A 22,010-nucleotide genomic window follows, 5' to 3' on the forward strand; every position below is an offset into this window, starting at 1 on the left:
ACCATCAGGTTCTCGTCCGCCCATTTGCTGAGCCTGTCCAGGTCAGCCTGGATCACCCTCCTGTTTTCTAGTGTGGATGCTTTGCCCCAAAGTTTGGTGTCATCGGCGAACTTGGCCAGTCTGGTTCTGACTCCAATGTCCACATCATTAATGAAGATATTGAACAATACAGGTCCAAGGACAGAGCCTTGGGGGACCCCACTGGTCACAGGGCACCATGACAATTGACTTCCGACAACTGACTACCCTCTGGGTCCGACCACGGAACCAATTTCCCAGCCAGTGGATCGTGATGGATCCACATGGTGAACTTTAATGAAGTGGTTTTCAAACTGTGGTCCACAAACCCCTGGGAGTCTACAGATTAACTCTAAGACAGCATTTCTCAACCTGTGGGTTGCAACCCAAAAGTGTGTCACAAGAAATTGATCAAAAACGGAGATCCAGCCTGCAAGAGGCTTCTTCTCCCCCCGTAAGCCCACATACCAGGGGAGGGGGTGGGCTGGGGCCTGGGGACAGCAGGTCTGGAGTGGGGGGCACTGGATGGGGGCTGGTCATTGAGGTTGACAAATGGGCCCTGGTCCAAAAAAGGTTGAGAACCACCGCTCTAAGGGGTCTGTGAAAGATGACTGATCAATCAAAAGTATGTGAATACCCACACTTACAATTCAAAGGGGCCCACACCTCCATTCAAAATGTTTTACGGGTCCACAAATGGGCTTTCAGGGGCCAATTTGGTCACTGAGCACTGCTGTCATTGCTTCAAACAGGACAGACCTGCAGAGTCCGAGCCTCAGATCAACTCAGGCCATCATGGATCGGGTCCAAGTCAGAGTGGGAAAAACATGGGCTTCCACTCTGATCCGGGTGACAGCGGAGGCCGAAGGCCCGGCAAGAGCCGTGAATGGAGAGGGCCGGCCTGGGCCGAGGTGCTGCCACCTGGTGACTGAAACAGGCCTCAGCCGCCAAGGGCCGTGGAGGTGAGCTCACCGCAGGGCTCCAGGGAGCGGGCCCGGGGTTGACGGGCTGTTGCAGACTGAGGAGCCCGAGCCTGGAGGGGACTCCTCCGCGGCGGGGCGGAACGGGGCGCCCCGCGGCGGAGGAGAGGGGGGCGCCAGCAGGACAGAACGGCACGGGGAAGGCGCGAGGCAGCGCTGCGAGGCGGGAAAACGCAGGCAGCAGCGACGCCCCTACCCGAAACAGTGGGAAGCCCCATCCCTTCCTGCGTGGTGCACTGTGGGGCGTGTAGTCCACGCCCCGCCCCGCCCCGCCCCGGCGCAGCCCGGCCGGCAGGGGGCGCGGCGTGGCGAGGGGCTGCGCCTGAGCTGGGCCGCAGCGCAACGCGCCGGGTCAGGCGGGCTCCTCGGTGAGTGGCTGGTGCTGGGGCGGGTGACACCGCGGGCTCCCCGGGCCGGGCCTGGGCGGAGCAGAGCCCGCACTACAGGCCCCAAGGGGTTCCTGCCCGCCGCCTCCCCACGCCGTTGGTGCCCGTGCAAGTGCCCTGGCAGCTTCGGCTGGGACTGAGGGGCCGCCTGAGGCGCCCGCGGCGGGCAGCGCGGGTAGGAACTGCTGCTGCTTCCTCCGTCCTGGACACTCACATGGCAGGATATTAATGATAATATTATTATTATTTCAGATATGGTTTTGAACAAGTCTCCGAGCTTATTTTTGCCAGTTTCTGTGATAGGTTTCATCTCTGGCTCTGCTTCTCCCGCTCGGAGGAACCCTTGGATTTCCTCCACTGTCTCAAGCGGGTGGATTTTATTTCTTTATTCGTGCTCTCTCCCCCCATTGCTGGTACTTTGTTGTCGCTTGGTACATGCACTAACTTTGGGACAGTTGTAATCCAGGCATAAGCTACCTGCCAAGCCTTTTAAGGGCCCCAGCCTGTCAAAGACCTGTGCACATTATTAAATTAAGTTATTTTGGTAGTTTCACTGCAGCCATTCTTTGCAGGGGTGAATTTTACATGTGGGCAGCACTGACCTCCCCCACCAGTTGGGCTTACTAACTGATTTGTGATTGCATGTGCCTGAGCGTATAGCTGAAGAATTCAGGGGTGTTGGTTGTAGCCATGTTGGTCTAAGACAGGGGCGGGCAATTATTTTGGGCAGAGGGACGCTTAGCCAGTACAGGTGGGGGGCAGCGCGCAGCCCTGACGCCTGCTCCCCAGCAGGGAAAAGGCTGGTCTGGAGCGTGGGGAAAAGCCGCCCCTCACGTGCCCCAGGGCCAGCGCTCCCCTTAGCCCCTTTGATTCACTTATATTTTGTGGTTCTACAAATGGCAGCCCCACAAAGTAAGTGAGGCCAGTTAAGTTGCTGTTTTTCTCCCCTTAAAATAACAAGCTGATCCTTAAACACAATTTAGCCATTTTCATTAAATGGGGGGCGGGACGGGTGGGCCCTGCTGTTGCAGGAGCCCGCCAGGGATTCCCCTGGGTCCTACTGCCTCTGTCTCCTGTCATTTTTGATGAGAACCAAGGGCACATAAAGATTAATTTTCTGAATATTTTAGAGGCCAGATAGAATGGTCTAAGGACACAGGCAGATGTGGTTCTTTGGGTAAATGTGATGTCTTTTATTAGACCAGCTAAATAGTTGGAAAAATTGTTCATAGATTCATAGCTGTTAGGGGCTGGAAGGGACCTCACAAGATCATCAGGTCCAGCCCTCCTACACTTGTGCAAGAAAGACTGCTGGGGATATACGACCCCAGCAAGGTGCACATCCAGTCGTTTTTTGAAGATCAAGGTAGGTGATTTTACCACCTCTGGGAGGAGTCTGTTCCAGACCCTGGACACTCAAACCATAAAGACATTTTTCCTTATGTCCAATCTGAAGTGATCTAGCAGTTTGTGTCCATTGTTCCTTGTCTTTCCCTGGGGTGCCTTGGTGAAGAGATGCTCCCCCAGGCCCTGATGTACATCCCTTATATATTTATAGGCTGCCACCAAGTCCCCTCTGTCTTCTCTTCACCAGGCTGGACACTCCCAGGTCATTCAGCCTCTCCTTGTATGGCCTGCTCTCCAGACCTCTAATCATACATATGGCCCTCCTTTGGACCCCCTCAACTCTCCCAGAACTGGATGCAGTACTCCAGTGCAGTACTCCAGCTGTTCTTTGCAAGCTTTCAGGTACAAGCCTGAAGAAAGGTGTTTGTAACCCCAAAGCTTGCAAAGAACAATTTTTCCAACTATTTACTTGATCTAATAAAAAAGTATCACATTTACACAAAGAACCTCATCTAGCTGAAGAATGTGAGGTGGTGAGTAGTGACAGATTCAGAGTGCTGTCTGCATCGCTGAGTTTGCAGGGCATTATACAAAGCTGGATAGCATGTCTGAAAGGGGATGGTGATTTTCGAATGGTGCAGCTGGACAGTTCTAGTGTTCCAGGGAGTGTTATAGGCCCTAGGTTAAATTGATGAATGCCTCATGTAGAGAAGGCCTTAATATAGCTTTTGGTGATCCAGGTTCAGATCCGGGCATGCTGCTTGAGCATTGGGGCTGAAGGATGGTCAGGGAGTCTCTGTATTTAGCTACTTTAATCATTAAGGGCCTGTTGGGTGCTGACTGTCTCTATGCCATATCCAGCACTCCAGTGGCATAAAGTGTCTATCAACTGACTTCCTCCCTTTTGTCTTGGGGCAGGTGCAATCAAGAATTCGCAAGGTGAGGATTTCCTAACACCTCCAGTCGGCAGTGCCATTTGGATTAGGTCCTAAATATAGGGTGAGTAGATACTTTGCTGTTCTGCTGTTCACATTACTCAGAATTTTCACTCCAGGTGGCAGTTGTTCACTTGACCCTTAATTTCATCTCTAAGCACAACCAGAGTCATTGGGCTGCAGCTCAGGGATCTGGTTTGGAAAAGGAATCTGTCAGTGCAGGCAACAGAGGAGCTGGAGCTACCCAGCCTTGGGATAGCTTCCATCCTCCCTGTGGCACTGCCTGTGCTGGGGAGTGTTGGTGGCTTTGTGCAGTGCCAATCTGATAGTGGGCCCATAAAAGGCTGGAGCTGGGTGTTGTTGTATGTTCCTATCTGCAAGGCCCTCACTCTGTTGGGAAGGCTGGGTCTGCCCTTTAATGAAAAATAAAGTGATAATTGTCACTGATTTTTTTTCTGTTTATTTGGGTAGAGGTCACATGCCTGTCTATCAGGGGATGCATGGTGCTTATCCCTATGATGGCTGAGCATCTTACAAGGACGTAAGTGAGGCAAATTGTTGGGTGGCTCTTCCCTCATACCTTTCAATGCAGCACGGGGCATTTGGGGTTGTGTGAGTAATCTGTAGTCATGTATAATGTGATTTGAGCACAAAGTATTGGATGTGCTTAGTCAAAGGACAAATGGTAATTAAAAAATAAATTGAACTGAAGTGGCAGTGAAAATGAGCCTAGGGCCTCTGGCTGGCAGCATGGTTTCATCTGTCAGTTCTGCAGTAACTCTGATCCTGCAAATGCTTATATACCCATCATTTTATTTACTGGAGTAGTGCTATGGCTGCCACTAAGACTGGCCAAAGATTTCTTGCAGCGTAGAAGACTTTAGTCATATTTAGTAAGTGCTGTCCTCCAAGATGTGCCATCTGCCAGCTCTTTGCTTTTTTCCTTTGTTCACCCAGGTTTCTTTCATGAATATTCCTGTGACCCTATGGAAGAGTGTGACAGGGTTTGAGATTTACCCATTATCTGGGGAGGTGGGACTCTGGATAGGGCTGAGATTGATGGGCCAGTGAGAGCAAGGAAGCTTGGAGTGTTTTTCCTTGCATTGCACCTGTTTGGACAGGGGGGCTGCAATCACCTGCTCTGGGGCTGAGGTTGTTAGTCTTGCTATTCACTGAAACAACATATTGGAATCCATCATTTATCCCGGGCTAATGCATTCTGGAGCAGTCTAGGAATTTTAAGAAGACTGTTTCTGTTCATGCTTAACCTGGAACTATAGGATTGTCTACCAGGAGAGCTGCTGTTTAAATGAACCTACAGCTATCAAATGCATTAGTTCAATTAGTGCAAATGGTAATGTGGGCATTTTGATTTTTGTTTAAGTCAGTTAGGAACAAATGTAAACTAAATTAAAATAAAGCTGCCTTTAAATTGAAATCAGAATATCCATTTAAACTTCATACAGTTTTTTTTTCCTTAGTAACGGCTGTAAAAGGAGTGTCCTGTGGGGAAATAGCACAGTATCAACACAGAGATTTGATAGGGGAAGTACTACAAACAAGCTGGGATATTTACAAAATACCAGACCACAGGACCAAAGGTTGTGTAGAGCTTTATGCTTCAGCCACCCCACTGTTATCTGATCCCCATATAAACCAGATCCACTTACAGGCCCTCATAAATTCAAGCCAGGACTACAAACACAGGAGACAACGTCAGGGGAACATCATCAGCACCATCCTCCTGTCTCTGTGAACCTCTGAGCATGAAGTTGCCCTCACTTTGTGTGCTGTTTCTCCATGGGAAGACAGTCATTTTTTTCTTCATTGTCACTGAATGGTTTTACAGGTGCTCTATGAAAGAACAAGGACTTTATCTAAACTTCAGGGCCAGACCCTACAGTAGGGGGGCTGGGGCTTTGGGGAGGGACTTCTCATGGTTCTGTGTCAAGGTCTTTTGTGCATCCTTTGAATGTGGATATGTGGAGGTGGATATGAAGACAAGCATATCAGAGGGTGGTCTTTTTCATTTTTCACCCTGGGGTAACTAACACATGTCAGTTATTGGCAGGGAAAATCTTGGTGGCAGTATATTTTACTGCCTGGTAAACTCAACCTTGTGCCCACACCTAGCAGTGACCTTGGGAAATTTTTTTTTTTAACTGAGGATAGCAGGCACAGGTTGTTCACCTCATGTTAAAAAACAGAATTATTTTTGCAGTGAGGACAAAGCTTGGCTCTTGCATGCAGGCAGTGGTAGGCTGAAGCATGCCCAGGTTTCCCTCCTAATTACTCTGAGAGATGCACGATGACTTCTCAGAGGATACCTCTCTCAAATGCACACAAATAAAAGATCTTGAATCATAGAAGGGCAAACTAGGAGAGGGAGTGGGGTGCATCTTCTTAAGGACTTGATCTTACTGTTGTACTTCTGGTTAGAAATGAGGTAGGGAGCAAGCTTTATATTGGGCTCCTTGGACACGTGTATTATGAAACACGCTTTAATGATATGATTTCATACTATTGAGGCTCATGCTCTAGTCCTGCAGTGGTGTCCCTGCACGATTGAGCAAACAGCCCCAGGTATGTTACATGGATGAGTTTCTGCTTATGGGACAGCAGGTTCATTCTCAGCTGCTAATATAATTGTGTTTAAACTGGGACTGAAGGGTTTTACGTCCTTGAGATTGCAGGGCCTGAAAAGATAAAGGACCGTTTGGTCCCTCTGAAACTAGAGTCCCATCACAGAATACATGTGTCTTCCCCTGAACATCCTTAGACTAGACTGTAGTGCTCTGAGCAGCTATTTGGCAGGTATATGTAAAATTAACTGTTCAATGAGAAGATACAGAAGAAACTCCTTTCATTTTTCAGTTTCTTATAGCTTGAGAGCCCTTTTTTGCTTCATGTAAACAAGTCATTAATTGTTAATTTCAGATAAACTTGTTAATTGGATAAATGCATGCTCCAAGGGAGTTTACAGCCTTTTTTTATCAGTCCAGAGACTATGCACTTAAACAAGCATAGTTGGTCTAAGCATGGCTTTTGAAACTGCTTGTTGTTAACATTGCCCAACATTTCCTGTTATAAGATCCTGTTTTTAAGTGCTTGTAATTGTTCAAGACTTTAGCTGTTTACACTGAAATTTTGTCTGCCCCACTGGCCAATTTTCTTTTTTCTAGGAAGTTTTCCCTTGAACAGGTAGGCAGGGAGTTTTTCTGTCTTGTGCTGTCAGTGCCTGCCTGTTTGGGCCCAGGCACTATGGAGAAGAAGGCTACTTGATTAAACACAGAGAAGACGAGAGTTGGACCTGGGTCATGGAGTCCATTGGAATAAGGTGGTGGGGAAGCATCCAGTCCTTTTCTATCAGTGGGGGAAAAGAAAGGGAAACTGAAGCTGGCATGGAGGAAGTGAAAGGCAGCGGGGGGTATAGAAGAGGTGATAGGAAGACAGTTGGATAAGGAGAGGGAGGACTGGCTAGCTAGAGAGAAAGATTGGCACAAAGAGGCAGGAGTGAAGAAGAGAGAACTAGACAGGAAGAGGTTGGAGGACATGGGGCAGAGGAGTTTGTGCCCCATAAAGTCCACCCCCTTCCAGATCCTGAATTGAATGCAGTGTCCCCAAGTCTCACCATTCCTGTGCTGTTAGCAGGTGACTGTGGAGCCATCTGGCACTGCGTATCTGTGTCTGATTCCCCCACTCCCGTGCAGGTCCACCAAAAGGACTGCTATCAGTTATTCTGTTAGCCCAAGTAGCAGAGGTCTGTGGTCAATCGTAAGGTTATAACCCTGCTGAAGGCACGTGTGGGTGTCAGGGATTTCTTGTGTTTTCATTTTGCATTTTTGAAACGCATGGAAAAGCCCAAACTAAAATACGAGGGCCACTCGTATGATCAGGGGTCAGCAGGGCAGGCCTTATGAGGAGAGGCTACGGGACCTGAACCTGTTTAGCCTCCACAAGAGAAGGTTAAGGGGGGACCTTGTGGCCTGCTACAAACTGGTCAGGGGGGATCAGCAGGTATTGGGGGAGTCCCTGTTCCCCCGTGCGCTGCCAGGAGTGACCAGGAATAACGGTCACAAGCTGGCGGAGGGTAAGTTTAGATTAGATATTAGGAGGCGCTACTTCACAGTCAGGGCGGCTAGGGCTTGGAACCGGCTTCCAGGGGAAGTGGTGCAGGCTCCTAGCCTGGGGATTTTTAAAAGGAAGTTAGATGAGCACCTTGCCGGGGTCATCTGACCCCGGTGCTCTTTCCTGCCAAGGCAGGGGGTCGGACTAGATGATCTACCTAGGTCCCTTCCGACTCTAGCAACTATGAAACTATGAAACCATTTGTTTAAATGGCAAAGTTGGGGCGTGCCAGATATCAAGTTGTGGAACTTTATATTGAGCTCTTTGAGCACATGCATTAAGAAACTTGCTTTAAGTACACAGTTTCATATGATTTCCCTAGAATCCTGCTTTACTTGGTGCACAGTGTAGACAGTGCTCCCTGAATAATCAGCTGTTCAATGTTTTGCTTTCCCCTCCCTGTTCAGTGTGTCCCCAGTGCCGTACTTACTGCTGCCTATCCAAACCCTGCTCTGGAGACTTGTTACACTTGCTCAGTGCAGTGCTGCTCTGTTCTCAGTGCTGCTCATCACTTCTCAAATGTTCCTGAATTTATTTTCACACCCGCATGAGGTGGGGGAGTGGTTTTATTCTTGTTTTTATAGGTAGGGAGCTTGGAGAGAGAAAGAAATTGTAGTCAGAGCCACTGATTTGGGTGCCCAATTTGAGATGACTATGACTTGATTTTTCCGAATATGTGGTGTTAGATAGTGTACTCCATTTAAGTGCATAGCCCCTGGGCTGAAAGAGGGCTTTGTTCTTACCAGAGTATGCACTTATCCAAATTAAATATAAACAATGTGCATTATAAATATGCTGCCCTCTTGCTTCTCTGGTATTAGAGTTCATGAAAGTAGCCGGCTCCCATCATTTTCAAGGGTTCTAATAGCTGCACTTTTACAGCTTCTTCCCTTTCACTGTTTCTGGCACAGTTAACCAGAGTACAGTTAGTAAGTAATGTAGACAATGGGATTGAAAGACGCCATACACCTAAGCCCATATGCAGATAACCAGCACTTGTTGTAATTTAAGGAACAGGCAGCAATTAGGATTGGCATTGTGTTATGCAGTTAAGTGAATTATGCACTTATCTGATGTGCATGCAAGTGGAGAACAGTGTGTAGAAGTTTGCATGTAAAAAGTTCTCACTGCTTTAAGCAGTAGCAGTGAATGTTCAGCCCTTCTACCAATAAAATTCTTGGGTCTCAGATTTGACAGCCAGACAGTGAGGAATGCAGAGTTAGTGACCTCCTGAGAAAAAAATGCTTTAAGTGATTTGCCCAGCATCTCGCACACTCTGTGGCAACAGCAGGGATAGAATCAGGTTCTTCAGGGCAGTGCTCAACCATGAGACAATCCTGTCTTTTCCTGAAATCTCTTGTCTTTCTAATTAGACACCTTCTATTTCTACAACAAATGAGATGGGTTTCCCCCAGATGACAGTCTTCAGTACGCAGCTCTAATTCAGCCCTAGAGTAAGACCATTCAGTGTACTCAGTGAAGCAGTGTCTGGAGCAGGAAATAGCAAGAAATAGCATGAGATCTTGTAATTAAAGACAGTCATAAGGCACATATGCAAGGGTGCTGAATTAAGGTCATACAAGACACCTGAAATCTGGCAATTCCTAACTTCAGATTTTGAAATTCTGATTTTCTTCTAATACAGTTCCTGTGTGTCAAATATATACTAGGGAGTGGAGGAATGTTTTAACTCTTGTCAGAGTGTGGGTGACTGTCTAAAGTCCCTTTTGCTTTACAGCTAATGTGTAACATGGATAGATCTATTTCATACATACAAATTGACTTTTAGCTGGGTTTCACGGTCTACTCGGAGCTGTCAAATGCTATTATGTATTGTGCTTGCCTACCACTCCAGCTGCCAAACTCACTAGAAGTAAAAGGGCCTGTTAAAGTTGATCTCAATTCCTTCCTCATTTTTCCTCCCTCACTCTGGGTGTGCCTCTCTGAACCATTTAGTTTCTAAGGTGCCACCCTGCCCTACCTTGATTTGCCTTCAGACTAACATGGCTAAATACCTGTAGCTGTCTTATTGGGACTGTTGTGAAGTCTATTTTGATGGACTGCAATTAGAACCAGCCTAAAGCAGAAACAAAATTGGATCTTTATAGTCCTTTAGGACAGGGGTAGCCAACCTGCAACACAAATGGCACAGGCAGCCACTGTGTGCCATGCAGCCAACTGAGAGGAAGCAGGGAACAAAAGGGTAGGAGAGAGAGCAGAAAGCAGAGCAACAGATTGGGACAGTGAGCACAGGGCAGGGGAAGGTGTCAGAGTGGCCTCTGGGAGTTTGTTAAGCTGATGTACCATTTATTTAGTTAATTCTGTGGGACTGTAAGTGTCTATAACATTTATTTTCTTCTGGCAGAAACCACTTTGCTTGCAATAAAATTAAGTAGTAACTTGAGGAAGTGAAAATTCACTTCCAAAACAAGTCAACCAACTTTGAGGTTGGGGTGTTCAGGAATTTGCTGAAAAGTAAAGATAAGTCAAAATCCAACCCTGGTAAAATAGACTTATTGGGGTTTTAGATATGTTTTGTTTAAAACACGTATCTTTCATAAATGTGGTTCCTATATCTGAAAAGGAAATGCTACAACTTTGCAGTGATAAGCAAAAGCTAACGCGCAACAAGAATGCATCTGAGGGAGAAAGTAGTGAGTATTTATATGCCATTGTTTTGTAGAGGAATTTGATCCATTGCCAAATTCTGCTTTATCCACAGAAATTCCTACAGCGCAGGCATCTATGTGTTGGAAACTATGTACAGCAAGTAAGAGACCAGCCCCACAGAGGCTCAGCCTGTCTGACAGGCTCCCGGAAAAAGACTTTCACATTCAATTACTGGAGTAGGGAGACAGAGCCATGTCTACAGAAGATGATGGCTCGACAAAACAACCAGTGGAGCCAGCACCAACTCAGCGCTGGAAACTCCAAGTATTTTACCTCTGCTTTTATGGCTTCATGACCCAGCTCAGACCTGGAGAGAGCTTCATCACCCCATACTTGTTGGGAGCTGATAAGAATTTCACAAGGGAGGAGGTGAGTTTGCCAGATGCCTGTATTCAGTGTTTGCCTCTGTAATGCCTCTGGACTCGATGATCTCCCGAGGTCCCTTCCAGCCCTGATGTCTGTGAAATCTATGAAATGAAGCAGTTACTCGAGCTCTGGAGAGCTCCATTTTCTGAATCTCTTCCGTTCAAATAAGGGTCCCAACCCTGCTAACTCTGGATTAAAACAAAGTCTTTTCTTAGTGGATGGGAGCACAGTTAGTTGTAAGGTGGAGCAATGAGTTGGATGCAATGGAACTGCTTCCTGCTAGTAATAAAAAACAGTCCAGGAGGCACCCTCTGCAAAAGGAGCAGGAAAGGCTCAGAAACCAGAGAGAAGCTGGCTGGGGTGAAGTGAACTAAATGGTGCATTTCTGTCAGGATTGGGGAACCTGCTGCTTCACCAGCCACTGTGAAATGGCGGGTGAAACAGCACCAGAGCGAAGGTGGGCACAGAAAGCCAGTGATGCCTCTCTTATCCAGAACAGGTATGCTCTCTGCTTCTGTCTACTCCTGCACTGTAATCCAGTGACTGGCACTTGCATATTTTTGCCTGATATGTGTCATTCTTTTAAACAACTGGGCAGTGCTCTTCTCAAGCAGCAGTAGTGCCTGCATCAGGTCCAAGTGAGTGGCTGAAGTTTTTTGTCCCCTGTGTTTGCTTTTTATGTGGATTGCAGTAGGACTGGTTGCAATCCAAGCTATCTCCTTCTCACAACTAAAGAGCTCCTACAGCAAGGGTGGGCAATTATTTGGGTGGAGGGCCGCTTACTGAGTTTTGGCAAGCCATCCAGGGCTGCATGAAAGGAAGTTGGGGCAGATGAATATTAATTTTCTAATTTTTTCAGGGGCCCTGCAGTCCAGATAGAGTGGTCTGGCGGGCCGCATCTGGTCCGCAGGCCGCATTTTGCCCACCCCTGTCCTACAGCAATTGCTCTGCTGTAGCTCTTTCTTCCCCAACAGCCTTCCATCCTGTGTCATTGCAGTTTGTGCAGCACTGCCTGGTGTCATGCTACCGCACCGGCCTCTATGCTCTTGAAGCAAGGCATTCCCAGGTTCCACAGAGGCTACACTGTCAGATTTTTCCCTTGATAAATGGAGAAGCCATATTAAGCATAAGAAGACAAGGTTCTTTGGGTGAATCTGATGTCTTTAAATGGTTGGAAAAAAAATTTTAGCAAGCTTTTGGGTTTAAATACCCTTTGTCAGGCTGAGGAAGCCTCTGCAGTTGGTCTGTGCTCTTCTTAGATGGAATGAATAGTAAAGAAGCCAGAGGCTGGGCTGGTATGCGTGCAAGACAGACAGTCAGTAGGTGAGAGACAGGCTGGGTAGGGGTGGGGAGAGAGAAGGGGCATGAATGGAGCAGGTAAATAGTGGAGAGGTACCTGGGAAGTCGGGTGTTAGGCAGGTTATAAGTGTCATAAATCTAATATCTATATTTAGTTCATGATTTTTTGTATCCAGGAGGTTGGTGAAGTGAAGTTCTTAGGCTCATCTGTGGAAAGTGTTTTGTAAATTCCCTTTGAGGATTGGAACTGAGAGATTGGAGAGAGAGTGGTTTTCTTGTGAGAAATGTGCCCCTACAGGTAATTGGGTATTCTTGTCTTTAATAGATTTCCAGTGTGCATTCATTCTGGTGCGCAGTTGTTGTTTGGTCTCTCCTATGTATTTTCCATCAGGGCATTTGGTGCATTGGATGAGATTATATTACATTTCTCGAGGTGCAGCTGTAAGATCCGGGAATGCTGATGGCTCTGCTGTGGGGTGTAGTGACCGCTGATTGTGACATCACCCCTCCCTCGAACCCATATGGAAAATCTTCAAACAGTTGCAACCCATACTACAAGAAGACCCTGTTCTTAGAGAGATCTTCCCAGAACCGCCCATCCAGGCCTTCAAACAAGCACTGAACCTAGCTAACCTCATCACCAGAAGCAAACTTCCTCAGGCCCAGAACACACCAAATGGATCCAGACCATGTCATGATAATAAATGCAAAACCTGCCAACACATCTCCACCACCCCCACAATCATTACACCCCACAGCAGAGCCGTTAGCATTCCTGGATCTTATAGGTGCACCTCCAGAAATGTAATATATCTCATCCAATGCACCAAACCTGGCCATCCCTCTGACCGCCTAGACAGAGAGGACTCTGGGTTTAAAATGTAGTAGGTGAGCCAGTTGGGATCTAAATGAAACCCTCATCCCTGTAATAATCACACAGAGAAAGGTTTCTTAGTGATTTTTCCTGGACCATACTCATGGACCACATCTCAGTGGGTCCAGGATGAGTTTCAGATCCACTTCCCTATCTACCATACCCTTTATACAAAGTTGCCTTTAATTTCCGTTGTTTTTGTATTATGGGTATTTGGTCTAGTGAATGGAAGTGGGTCACACTCTAAGTTGGGGGTGAGCAGCTGTGGCAACTAATGAATCTGGCCGTGGGCCTAAGACAGTGCTGGTGCCTATTATCAAGCTCTCTGACGGGAGGAATGAGGAAGCTTCTGTGCTTGTCTTCTGAGGGAAGAATCTGAGTTATCTTATTTCCGGAGGGACCCTGTGCCAGCCATTCAGAAGAATAGCAAAGAGGCAGTAGTACCTCTTGGAAATGAGTGTCAGGTGCTGTGTGTCCACCATGAATAGTTTTGGAGGAGGATATTGCAAGCATATCCTCCCAAAAGAGCACTTCTGTGGCCAGTACTCCTCAGTACTACCTTGTGCCAAAGAATGACGGATTAATGCTGGGGCTGGGACTGGGGCATTATCCAGGTGGGATCCCAAATCCCAGCTTGGTGGGAGGGAGAAGAGAACCATGGGGGAGAGGGTACCATTTTTTCACATGAGGGCAGCGAGAAAGAGGGTTAGGACAGTGAGAGGCTGAGGTGCAGGAGCTGGAGTCTGGCACAGATCTCCACTGCAGTGCTTTCTGTTTTCTTTATCTGAATCTCCCCAGCCCAAGGGGGAATGCCCCAAGAATCCAGCTGTGAGCTGCTGTGCTTAGGGATACCTCATCTGGGCTCAGGAGGGGGCCATCAGTAGCAGTGAGGCATCTGTGCTTTTCATCCTGTTCTGTCCCATTGGTGCTGTTGCATGTCAGATCCAGATGTTAGGTGGAAGCAGTCTCAGGCCATGTGGGCAGTAGAAGTAGAAGTACTCCAGGCTGTTAGCCTGACTCAGGGTGTGAACCTACCCTGCGCTGACATGTGACATGGCTTCTGGGTTCATTTCACAGCCATGTCGGTCTAAGGGCGCTGGAGTTATTTTCTTGCTTTCTATGGGAAAAACTCAACCTGGCTCAGTTAATCAGTATGGTGATGGACTAAGGCGCCTCTGCTATAATGAGGGGTAACACAGAGCGTGACGACAAAGGGGAGGCCCGTTAGTCACGCAGCCACCGTGGCTGGGATGGAGAAGATGCAACATATACTCCCCACCACTACCCCTCCTAACCCCGGTCAGCACTCCACAGAGAAGAGTGGGATCATGAGCTTCCCTAGAGCCTCTCCCAAGAGGTTATCAAAACTCTTTACGTAAAGTAGGTCATTATTATTCCTCTTTCCCTCCCTCCCACTCTCAGGATCTGGTGGTGTTAAAGCAATGTCCCAGGAGGCTTGGAGTTCACTTTCTGCTCCCTACCACGTAGTTGTCAAAGATCCAAATGAAGCACAGTGCCTGTATTCACGTGGGCTGCATGTTGTCCTGATAAGGCGAGTCCTTAGATCACCCCTGTGTAACAATAGGGATGCACCCTGTGCGCAAATGTGTTGGAGATGGAACAGAGCTCGGGCAGCTCACCATGGCCCAGAAAGGCTTGGCGGGTGTAGGTTCAGGTGCTGGGCCTCGTTCATTTTGCTTTCCTGGCCCACAGAATTTCTGGTTGGAACCAGAGGCCCTTCCTGTGTGAGAGAGGCTAGCAGGATAAATGTTGCCCTGCTCCTTTCTCTTCTGCTTTTGGCACCTACGTGAGCTGTCTGATAGTTTAACAGGGAGTCTAGGGAATCTCCTATATCCTGAAAATGGTGTTGTAGAAAGCTCTGTCCCCTGTCCCTCCTGGGGGAGACAATTCTTGTACAACAGGGACACAGTAGTTTCCTTCTTCCTCTTCTGCCAATGGGCTCTGTGCTTTCTCTTTCATCTTAGCCTTCCTGTCAGGGTTTTGTCTCCACTCCACATGCCCTAAGGCCTGCAAAGGGGCCATCAGGGAGAGGCTTGAAGGTGCCTTGGCTTATCTCAGCAGGGCAGCAGGTCCTGAGGTTCTACAGCTGGCAGTGCCTCTCACCAGCCTGCCTTCCCCTCCACACGTATCAAGGGGTTTAGCTTGGAGGATTTCCAGTACAGTTAGTGGAGCTAACTGCAAAACAGAATGGGCAGAAGTCGTACCTAGTTTAGCAGCACTTCTCTTTCTTTGGGGTTTAGAAATATATTGAGTCATTCCTGTGGGGGAAAATTCATCTTTATTGATGCAATAAAAACATCAAATTAAAAACTAAAAAAATAAAATTAAAAACTGCCTTTTGTGAGACTACAGTAGTCATTACAGTTGGCCACATCAATTCCCATGTCTGGGGGACTACCGAACCGCCTTGCCCTTGTGATCAAAGCTGGTCACGTATTTGGGGGGGGGCATCCTCAGAAAACTGAATAAAAGTCAAACTGTTCTTGCATAAACTTCTTTCTGTGTCAAAAGGCCAGATTTTAACTGCTATCTTTGGTTTGGAAGGCGCTGACCAGCACCAGCAGGCTCACCTCATTCTTTGGAGTGAAGATTCATAGAGACATAAGTGAACTCTTCCCTGTGTTCCCGTAAGGGTTTCTGTTTAAACCTAACCCAACTCAGTTCACTATTGAGCAGTTTGTGCTTCTCTTGATCACCTTTCCCAAGGAGATGCCCAGAACCAGTGAGTTCTGGTTGTGCAGGACTCGGAAGGTGCTGATGTACAAGGCAGCAGAGGGGTGGCACATGGGATCACTTCTTTAATGCTCCTTGCTGTATTTGTTCAGTGATGCACCCAGCCTGAGGTCGGCTGCAGTAGTCATGTAACGCATAGGCAGTTCTGCCTCCTCTCTGCCCCACTTCCCAAGAAATCAAAGTTCAGAGCTCCCAGCTGCAGTATCTTGTGTCAGCAGTTTGCTTTATGCTTTGGGGGAGGGGGAGCAGAGAAAGTTCATGCAGAGCAACCTCCCCCCAAAATAGCTAATCTCTTTTTATGAAGGACTTTTGTTAAAGCCAGAAGTTTTAGTTAACCCCTTCTGTGCTCAGGAGATGGAATGATTTCTCCAGACCTCATTCCAGCCAGAGGTAGGCCATGATGCTTCTCATTTTAGTCAGAGCTACAGCCCTACCTGCTCTGTGGGATCAGATCACAGCAGAGAAGGAGCCATTGGAGTAAAAGCGGGAGGCTAGGGGGATATGTTGCCAGCCTCAGGGCGGCAAGCCTAGAATGGTTGCTCTGACAGACTTAGGCAGAGCACCTCAATTGGAGTGGGACCCAGCCTAGGTTGGAGTGTGCCAGAAAGACACTGCACGTTTCTCAGACACCAGCTGCACAGCGGATCTAAGTACCGGCTGGCTGATCCATTCCTAAGTAAACATGGCCAAGCAAAGCCAGATCATGCTGCCTTGCTGAGGGGCAGAGGGAAGGGACTCAGTGCTGCTTCCTTTTGCTTCTTACCCACTTGTGCTTCCTGCCCTGCATTCTCCATTGCTTGGGGAGTAGAGATGAGCTCTGCAGGGCACCATAGCTGGGAGCTCTGCCCAGGAGAGGTTTTGTCCTCAGATGCCTGTGCTGTAGCTGCTGGTGCCCGTGTGCGGCATTTAGAGTGTTCTTAAATAGCTCTGGGCCACGTTGGGGAGGCACTTGTTGCCTCTTATGAGGCATATCTGGCAGAGTAACCCACAGTGCAGCTGTGGGTAGCAGCAGCCATAGTGCCTTGCAGGGGTAAGCCTGGATACGCGTAGCAGGGAATGCACTGTCTGCATGGAAACAAACTGCATGTGCTTGTGTAGTCGGACCCAGGGGCTGCGGTTTTTCTGTCTCTGCAAAAAACCCAGGCCCCAACCCCTAACAGGAAGTGCACTACAGCATGACTACTTGCACTACAAACATGCTTCACCTTCCACTGTACCAGAATCAAGCTGTGTAACTGGCTCTGGCACAAACGTTGTGAGTTGCCATTTGAGCAGCAAAGACAGAAGACTTTTGTCACCTGGTGTGCAGGTGCACTGGTCAAGGCCCCTGAAGGAGCCAGGCCCTGTTGTGCTAGGTGCTGTGTGTGCCCATTGCTGGGGTCACTGGGGTACTCAAGGCCTGAGATGGAGCATGGATTCCACAGAGCAGGTTGGTGTGTGGCACGGGAAGCTGCTACATGGCACATGACCCCAGGCACATCCATTCTGGCACCTTGGGGCACACACTGTCAGGTACACCTGGGAGTTGGGGAAGGGGGTGGAGCGGCCCCCAAGGAGGGTTGTGGCTCACCTTGTCCACACTGGCCACAAAGCTCGACTACCTCCTGTGCATGAGGATTTGCTGTTCCTGTTTGGGTGTTAGCAGAGCTGGGAAGGAAAGGGTCCCCCTGCCTTTTGCTGTCTCTCTGCTGGCTTGAAGCATGCTTTTCATTTTGCTCCAAGCTCCTTCTGTGAAGCTAAACTGTGCTGACCAGAGAAAGCTGTTTTGGGCTTTGCTGCATCCATGGTCCCCCCTGGCAAATATCCAATAACCATCGCTTACCTCTATGCAAGGGAATGAGCTTAGGCAGAGGGGCTGCCCCCATCAGAAACCAAACCAACGGAGCATGTGGCCTCCCCTTGGCTATACAGCCTACGGCCCACAAATGGGAGGTACAGAGATCCACAGGAGTGGCTGAAACAGCAGGGGCATCAAGTTAGCCCAGAGCAAACAAGACTTGGCTTTTGGTGAAACAAAAGAAGAAAAAGAAAAAAAAATGTTTTGAGGGTCAAACAAAACATTGCAGCACAAAACAACAATAACTGATTTTTGGGTTAACCTTTTCCATTAAATGTTTATTTTCAAAATGCATGTTTTGAAATGCAAAACCTATCTGTCCAAACAACAAGGGATTGGACAGATTCCTGGAGGAAAAGTGCATCAGTAGCTATTGAGCATGGGAGTTGGGGCACAGTGTCTGAATCAGAAATTCCTAGACCATAAATGCTGGAAGCTGGAAGTGGCAGGGGAACAGTGGAAAAAGCCCTATTCACTCTCCCTTTCAACATCCACTCTGGGACGGGTGACACAAGGTGTTTTGGAACCAGCAAATAATGGAGCCAGGGCCAAGGAGTCACTGCAGTCCTATCTACATGTTTAACTGATGGGCAGCTGCTCAGCCAGCTACCAACAGTGCTAGTTAATGCACTCTGGTACGCTCTGGATGTGTTCTTTGCAGGAAGTCAGTAAGTCCAGTCGCATCAGTTGACCTCAGTTTCTCTCGACAGGAATTCTTTTATGCAGTCTCACAGGTGGAGTGTCTGCAGACAGTTAGCTTGACCCCTGATAGTCTCTGATGCACAGCTTAAATCTGGGACTTTTTTTGTCCTCTTCCTCCTGATGATTCATTCCCTGGGACAGGATAGACCTATGGTTTGCAAATAGCAGTTCTGATGTTCTTAAGTGTTTTGATTTAAGTATGTCCCAGCTGTACTTTTCCAAGACTCTTGCCCTCACTCAATGCTTCAGAGAGACAGTGGTGTTTGTCCAGACTGCAGGGCCTACAGGGGCTTGCCTAGCAGGAATACAATGTCTTGTCACTGCTGTGGTGTGTGTAACTTGCTGCAAGACAGGCAATCTGTCCCCCTGGAAGGGAGGCAGAACAGTGCTCTGACTATTGGCTGTGTCCACTGCTATAAAAAGGAGCGTGGGTTTTACACTGTGGAGGTTAAGTTGATTACACTTCATGTCTCAGCTATGTGAACGGGTCTTTGCTACTTGCTGTGCTAGGGCAGAGCTGAGCCTGGGACTGCCTGACTTCCGGGGCTTGGGAACACAGAGTCCTAAGCAAAAGCGGTTGCCTGGAGCTTAGTTGAGTCCTGTGCCAAGCACCAAGACGGCTATTGAATTCCTCCAGGATAAGGGATTTTATTAAAAAGGCTCATTCATGATCATTAGGCAGTTATGACTTGTGTGCTGCTCTGCTGAGGTCCCAGAGGCCATGGTTATATATATCTTTTCCCTTCTTACTGGACTACTCAAACGTCTGAGGCCTTGAGTTCTTCTCCCCAGGCCTGTACAGACACATACATGGGTAGGCGCAAACAGATACTGGGACACTTGTGCTGTAGCATGGTCTGCAGTAGCACAAGCTCGCATCCCACACAGAGTGTGGCACGGGGCCTTGGAAGGGGGCAGCAAGCAGGGGGAGAGTGATTGAGGCACATTGGTTCAAGGATATTTGTGGAGAGCAGGGTTCTTTGGGGCCCAGGAGGAATAGGAGCAACCTGAACCTGATGAGCAGGGAACGTGGCAGTCAGGAAGGCCCAAGCAAAATGGGGCAGAGTGGCGGGAGCCTGGCTGGAGGGCCACGACTTTTGCTCACATCCCCATGCAGAGAGGGAGTCTGGTACCTTCTGTGGGGCCATTGCTGTCAAGGATGATGGCAGTGCTGGGAGGCAGAGGTTTGATCTGGTGGTGGTAGGCAGAGAGGGAGGTGTGCTAATGGCCTACTATAGAGACAGGCAGGCAGTGCAGAAGGTAAGGGGCTCCCCAAAGCTTTTGGCATGAGCTGAGTTATCCCATCACTGCCCCAGAGCCACTGTGTTGCCCTGCCTCATGGGGAGTACTGTCTTGCTGTTCCTCCTGTTGTCTTCCTGCTGCCAGAGTCTGAAGGAGGTGGGCAGGCTGGGGGTTGTGGTGTGTGAGCTGGGCTGTGAAGTATTTGTGTCCCCAGGGACTGGCCCAGGGCTGACTGGTGTTCTCAGGCTGTCTTTGTAGTCAGCACCACATCAGTCTTCATTTTCATGCCTACAAGGTGTGTTCTGTCTGTTGATGCCTTGGATTTCAAGTACAGTAGCACCCTGGCAACCATTTGGGCAGGTAATTAATACTTATTCCCAGACTGCCAAGCTCCTGTATCAGTCAACAGTTGCTGCTGCCTTGATCCCATATGATCTGTGCTCTGTAGACAGCCCAGAGCTCATGCTCTAAGCCTTTGGCTGGGCTGCATAGCACCATTGTGCATGGTGTGGTGTGGTGCTCTTTATTCAGAAGCCATTGCTATGTTTTGGTCCTGGAATGCATGGTAAGAAGCATCCTGGGTTCTAGGTGTAGCAGCAGGAGCACTTCAGTTGAGAGCAGTACTCAGGAGGGTGCAGGATGAACCCATCCAAGGACTAGGGATGCTGAAGGTAAGGTAGTTGAACACTTCCCACCAGCCTGGCCTCTGCCCATGGCTCAGCAACCTAAAGGAGGAGTGCCACCTCCAGAGCTTGCCCCCAAATGCCAGCACCTCTGTGCTCACAGCAATAAGCACAGTGCTCTCCTCCCCTGTGCCTCTGTAGCATGGTGGCTGCTCTCTTGCTGACTTGGTTGCCTTGCAGGTGACTAATGAGATCACTCCAGTCCTGTCGTACTCCTACATGGTGGTGCTGGTGCCCATCTTTCTGCTGACGGACTACCTGCGCTACAAGCCGGTGCTGATGCTCCAGAGCCTGAGCTACATCTCCATTTGGCTGATCCTGATCTTCGGCACCAGCATCATCGCTATGCAGTTCATGGAGTTATTCTATAGCATCACCATGGCAGCCCGTGTGGCCTATTCTTCTTACATTTTCTCTCTGGTCACCCCGTCACTCTATCAGCGTATGGCTAGCTACTCCAGGTCTGCTGTGTTGATGGGCGTCTTCACCAGCTCAGTGCTGGGGCAGCTCTGTGTCACAGTTGGTGGGGTACCCTTCATGACACTGAACTATATCTCCCTGGGCTTCACGGTCTTTGGGTTCTTCATAACACTGTTCCTGGAGCGGCCTAGGCGGAGTCTCTTCTTCAACAGGGCTGAGCCAGTGTGTAATGGCACTTCCCCTTCAGAGCTGGACAAGATGAGCCCAGATAACTACAAGCACACCACATGCCTGCCTTCCTACTGGCGTGATGCCGCCCTCTGCCGCATGCTGCGGGAGCTGGGGACAATTGTCCAGCAGCCCCAGCTGCGGCTTTGGTCATTCTGGTGGATATTCAACTCTGCCGGCTACTACCTGATGCTGTATTATGTGCAGATTTTGTGGGATGTTGTTTATCCAGCCAAAGATAACCGGAAAGTCTACAATGGCGGGGTGGATGCTGCCTCAACATTACTTGGTACGTGCACCTTTTGGCTTCCAGGCTTTTCTGTTGTCCTTCTGCTCCAAGCAACAGCAGGTTGTCTCCATCTGAGCTACCTGAAGTGCAGTCCATCTGCAGAAGAGTTGTCTTTAGAGGGGCCTGCGGGGAGGGCGTTGGGAAGCGCATCCCCAAGTGGCCAGTCCTGCCCTGGGCTCTAATCCCTCAGGAATGTGTTACAGCAGCTTCCCCGTGCTCTGACAAAGCCCAGAAGCCCAGATTAGTTCCCAGCTGGACAGAAGCCATTGCACCAAGGCTCACAACTCAGCACTGCAGCAGACCCACCTCCGGCAGGTCTCAGATCTGAATGGCAAAGGTGAGGCCCTAGGAGCAGTGGCAGAGTGAGGGCCTCCCCCTGGGAGAAGAGTGGTTTAAGAATGGCACAGTTCACCCTCCCCTTGTCCTTTCTCAGTTGATTCAAGCAAAGCTGAAATGAGCCTCGTTTTAAACCTGTTTCTGTCCTAGTCATATAGTTGTAGTCATGGGCACCTGTCAGACCGTGGCTCTTCATTGTCATACAAAGGCTTTGCACCAAGTTAAGTAGGTGGCTTTGAAATCCTCCCCTGTAGTGAAACAAGTGCCACTATCCTGCACTAAGCTGAAAGATCCCAGCAGTGTGGCAACTCCCACAGCCTGCACCCAGGTCAAATCTGTTAGCCCCCATTTGCAGGAGCACTAAACTCCTTGTTCCATTCATTGAGCAGTTTGAGAGATCTGTAGCTCCTTGCACTTGGCCAGACTGGACATGCCCAGTAGCTCGGGGCCATGCTGCCATGCACCACAGTTAGTAACTCAACCCCATCTGTTGCCAGGGTTTGAGGATCATTTTGT

At 48.8% G+C, this 22,010-nt stretch overlaps 1 protein-coding gene across 3 annotated transcripts in view; it reads left to right on the forward strand.

The window, feature by feature from the left end:
* The first annotated feature begins 1,197 nt into the window (after positions 1-1,197).
* Positions 1,198-22,010, forward strand: part of SLC19A1 (solute carrier family 19 member 1) — a 40,174-nt gene continuing 19,361 nt past the window's right edge. Inside the window, exons 1-4 of one of the 3 annotated variants that reach the window (XM_090045107.1) lie at positions 1,198-1,366; positions 3,650-3,730; positions 10,517-10,833; positions 20,402-21,158. In XM_090045107.1, coding sequence (XP_089901233.1) covers positions 10,657-10,833; positions 20,402-21,158 — 934 coding nt within the window. In that variant the 5' untranslated portion in view covers positions 1,198-1,366; positions 3,650-3,730; positions 10,517-10,656. Of the gene's footprint in view, positions 1,367-1,430; positions 1,560-3,649; positions 3,731-10,516; positions 10,834-20,401; positions 21,159-22,010 lie in introns of those variants that run through there. The other 2 variants (XM_090045106.1, XM_090045108.1) reach the window with 2 other exon arrangements.

The sequence above is a fragment of the Crocodylus siamensis genome, chromosome 4 (assembly GCF_052110815.1).
Source record: "Crocodylus siamensis isolate JL-2025a chromosome 4, ASM5211081v1, whole genome shotgun sequence".
Classification (NCBI taxonomy): Eukaryota; Metazoa; Chordata; order Crocodylia; family Crocodylidae; genus Crocodylus; species Crocodylus siamensis.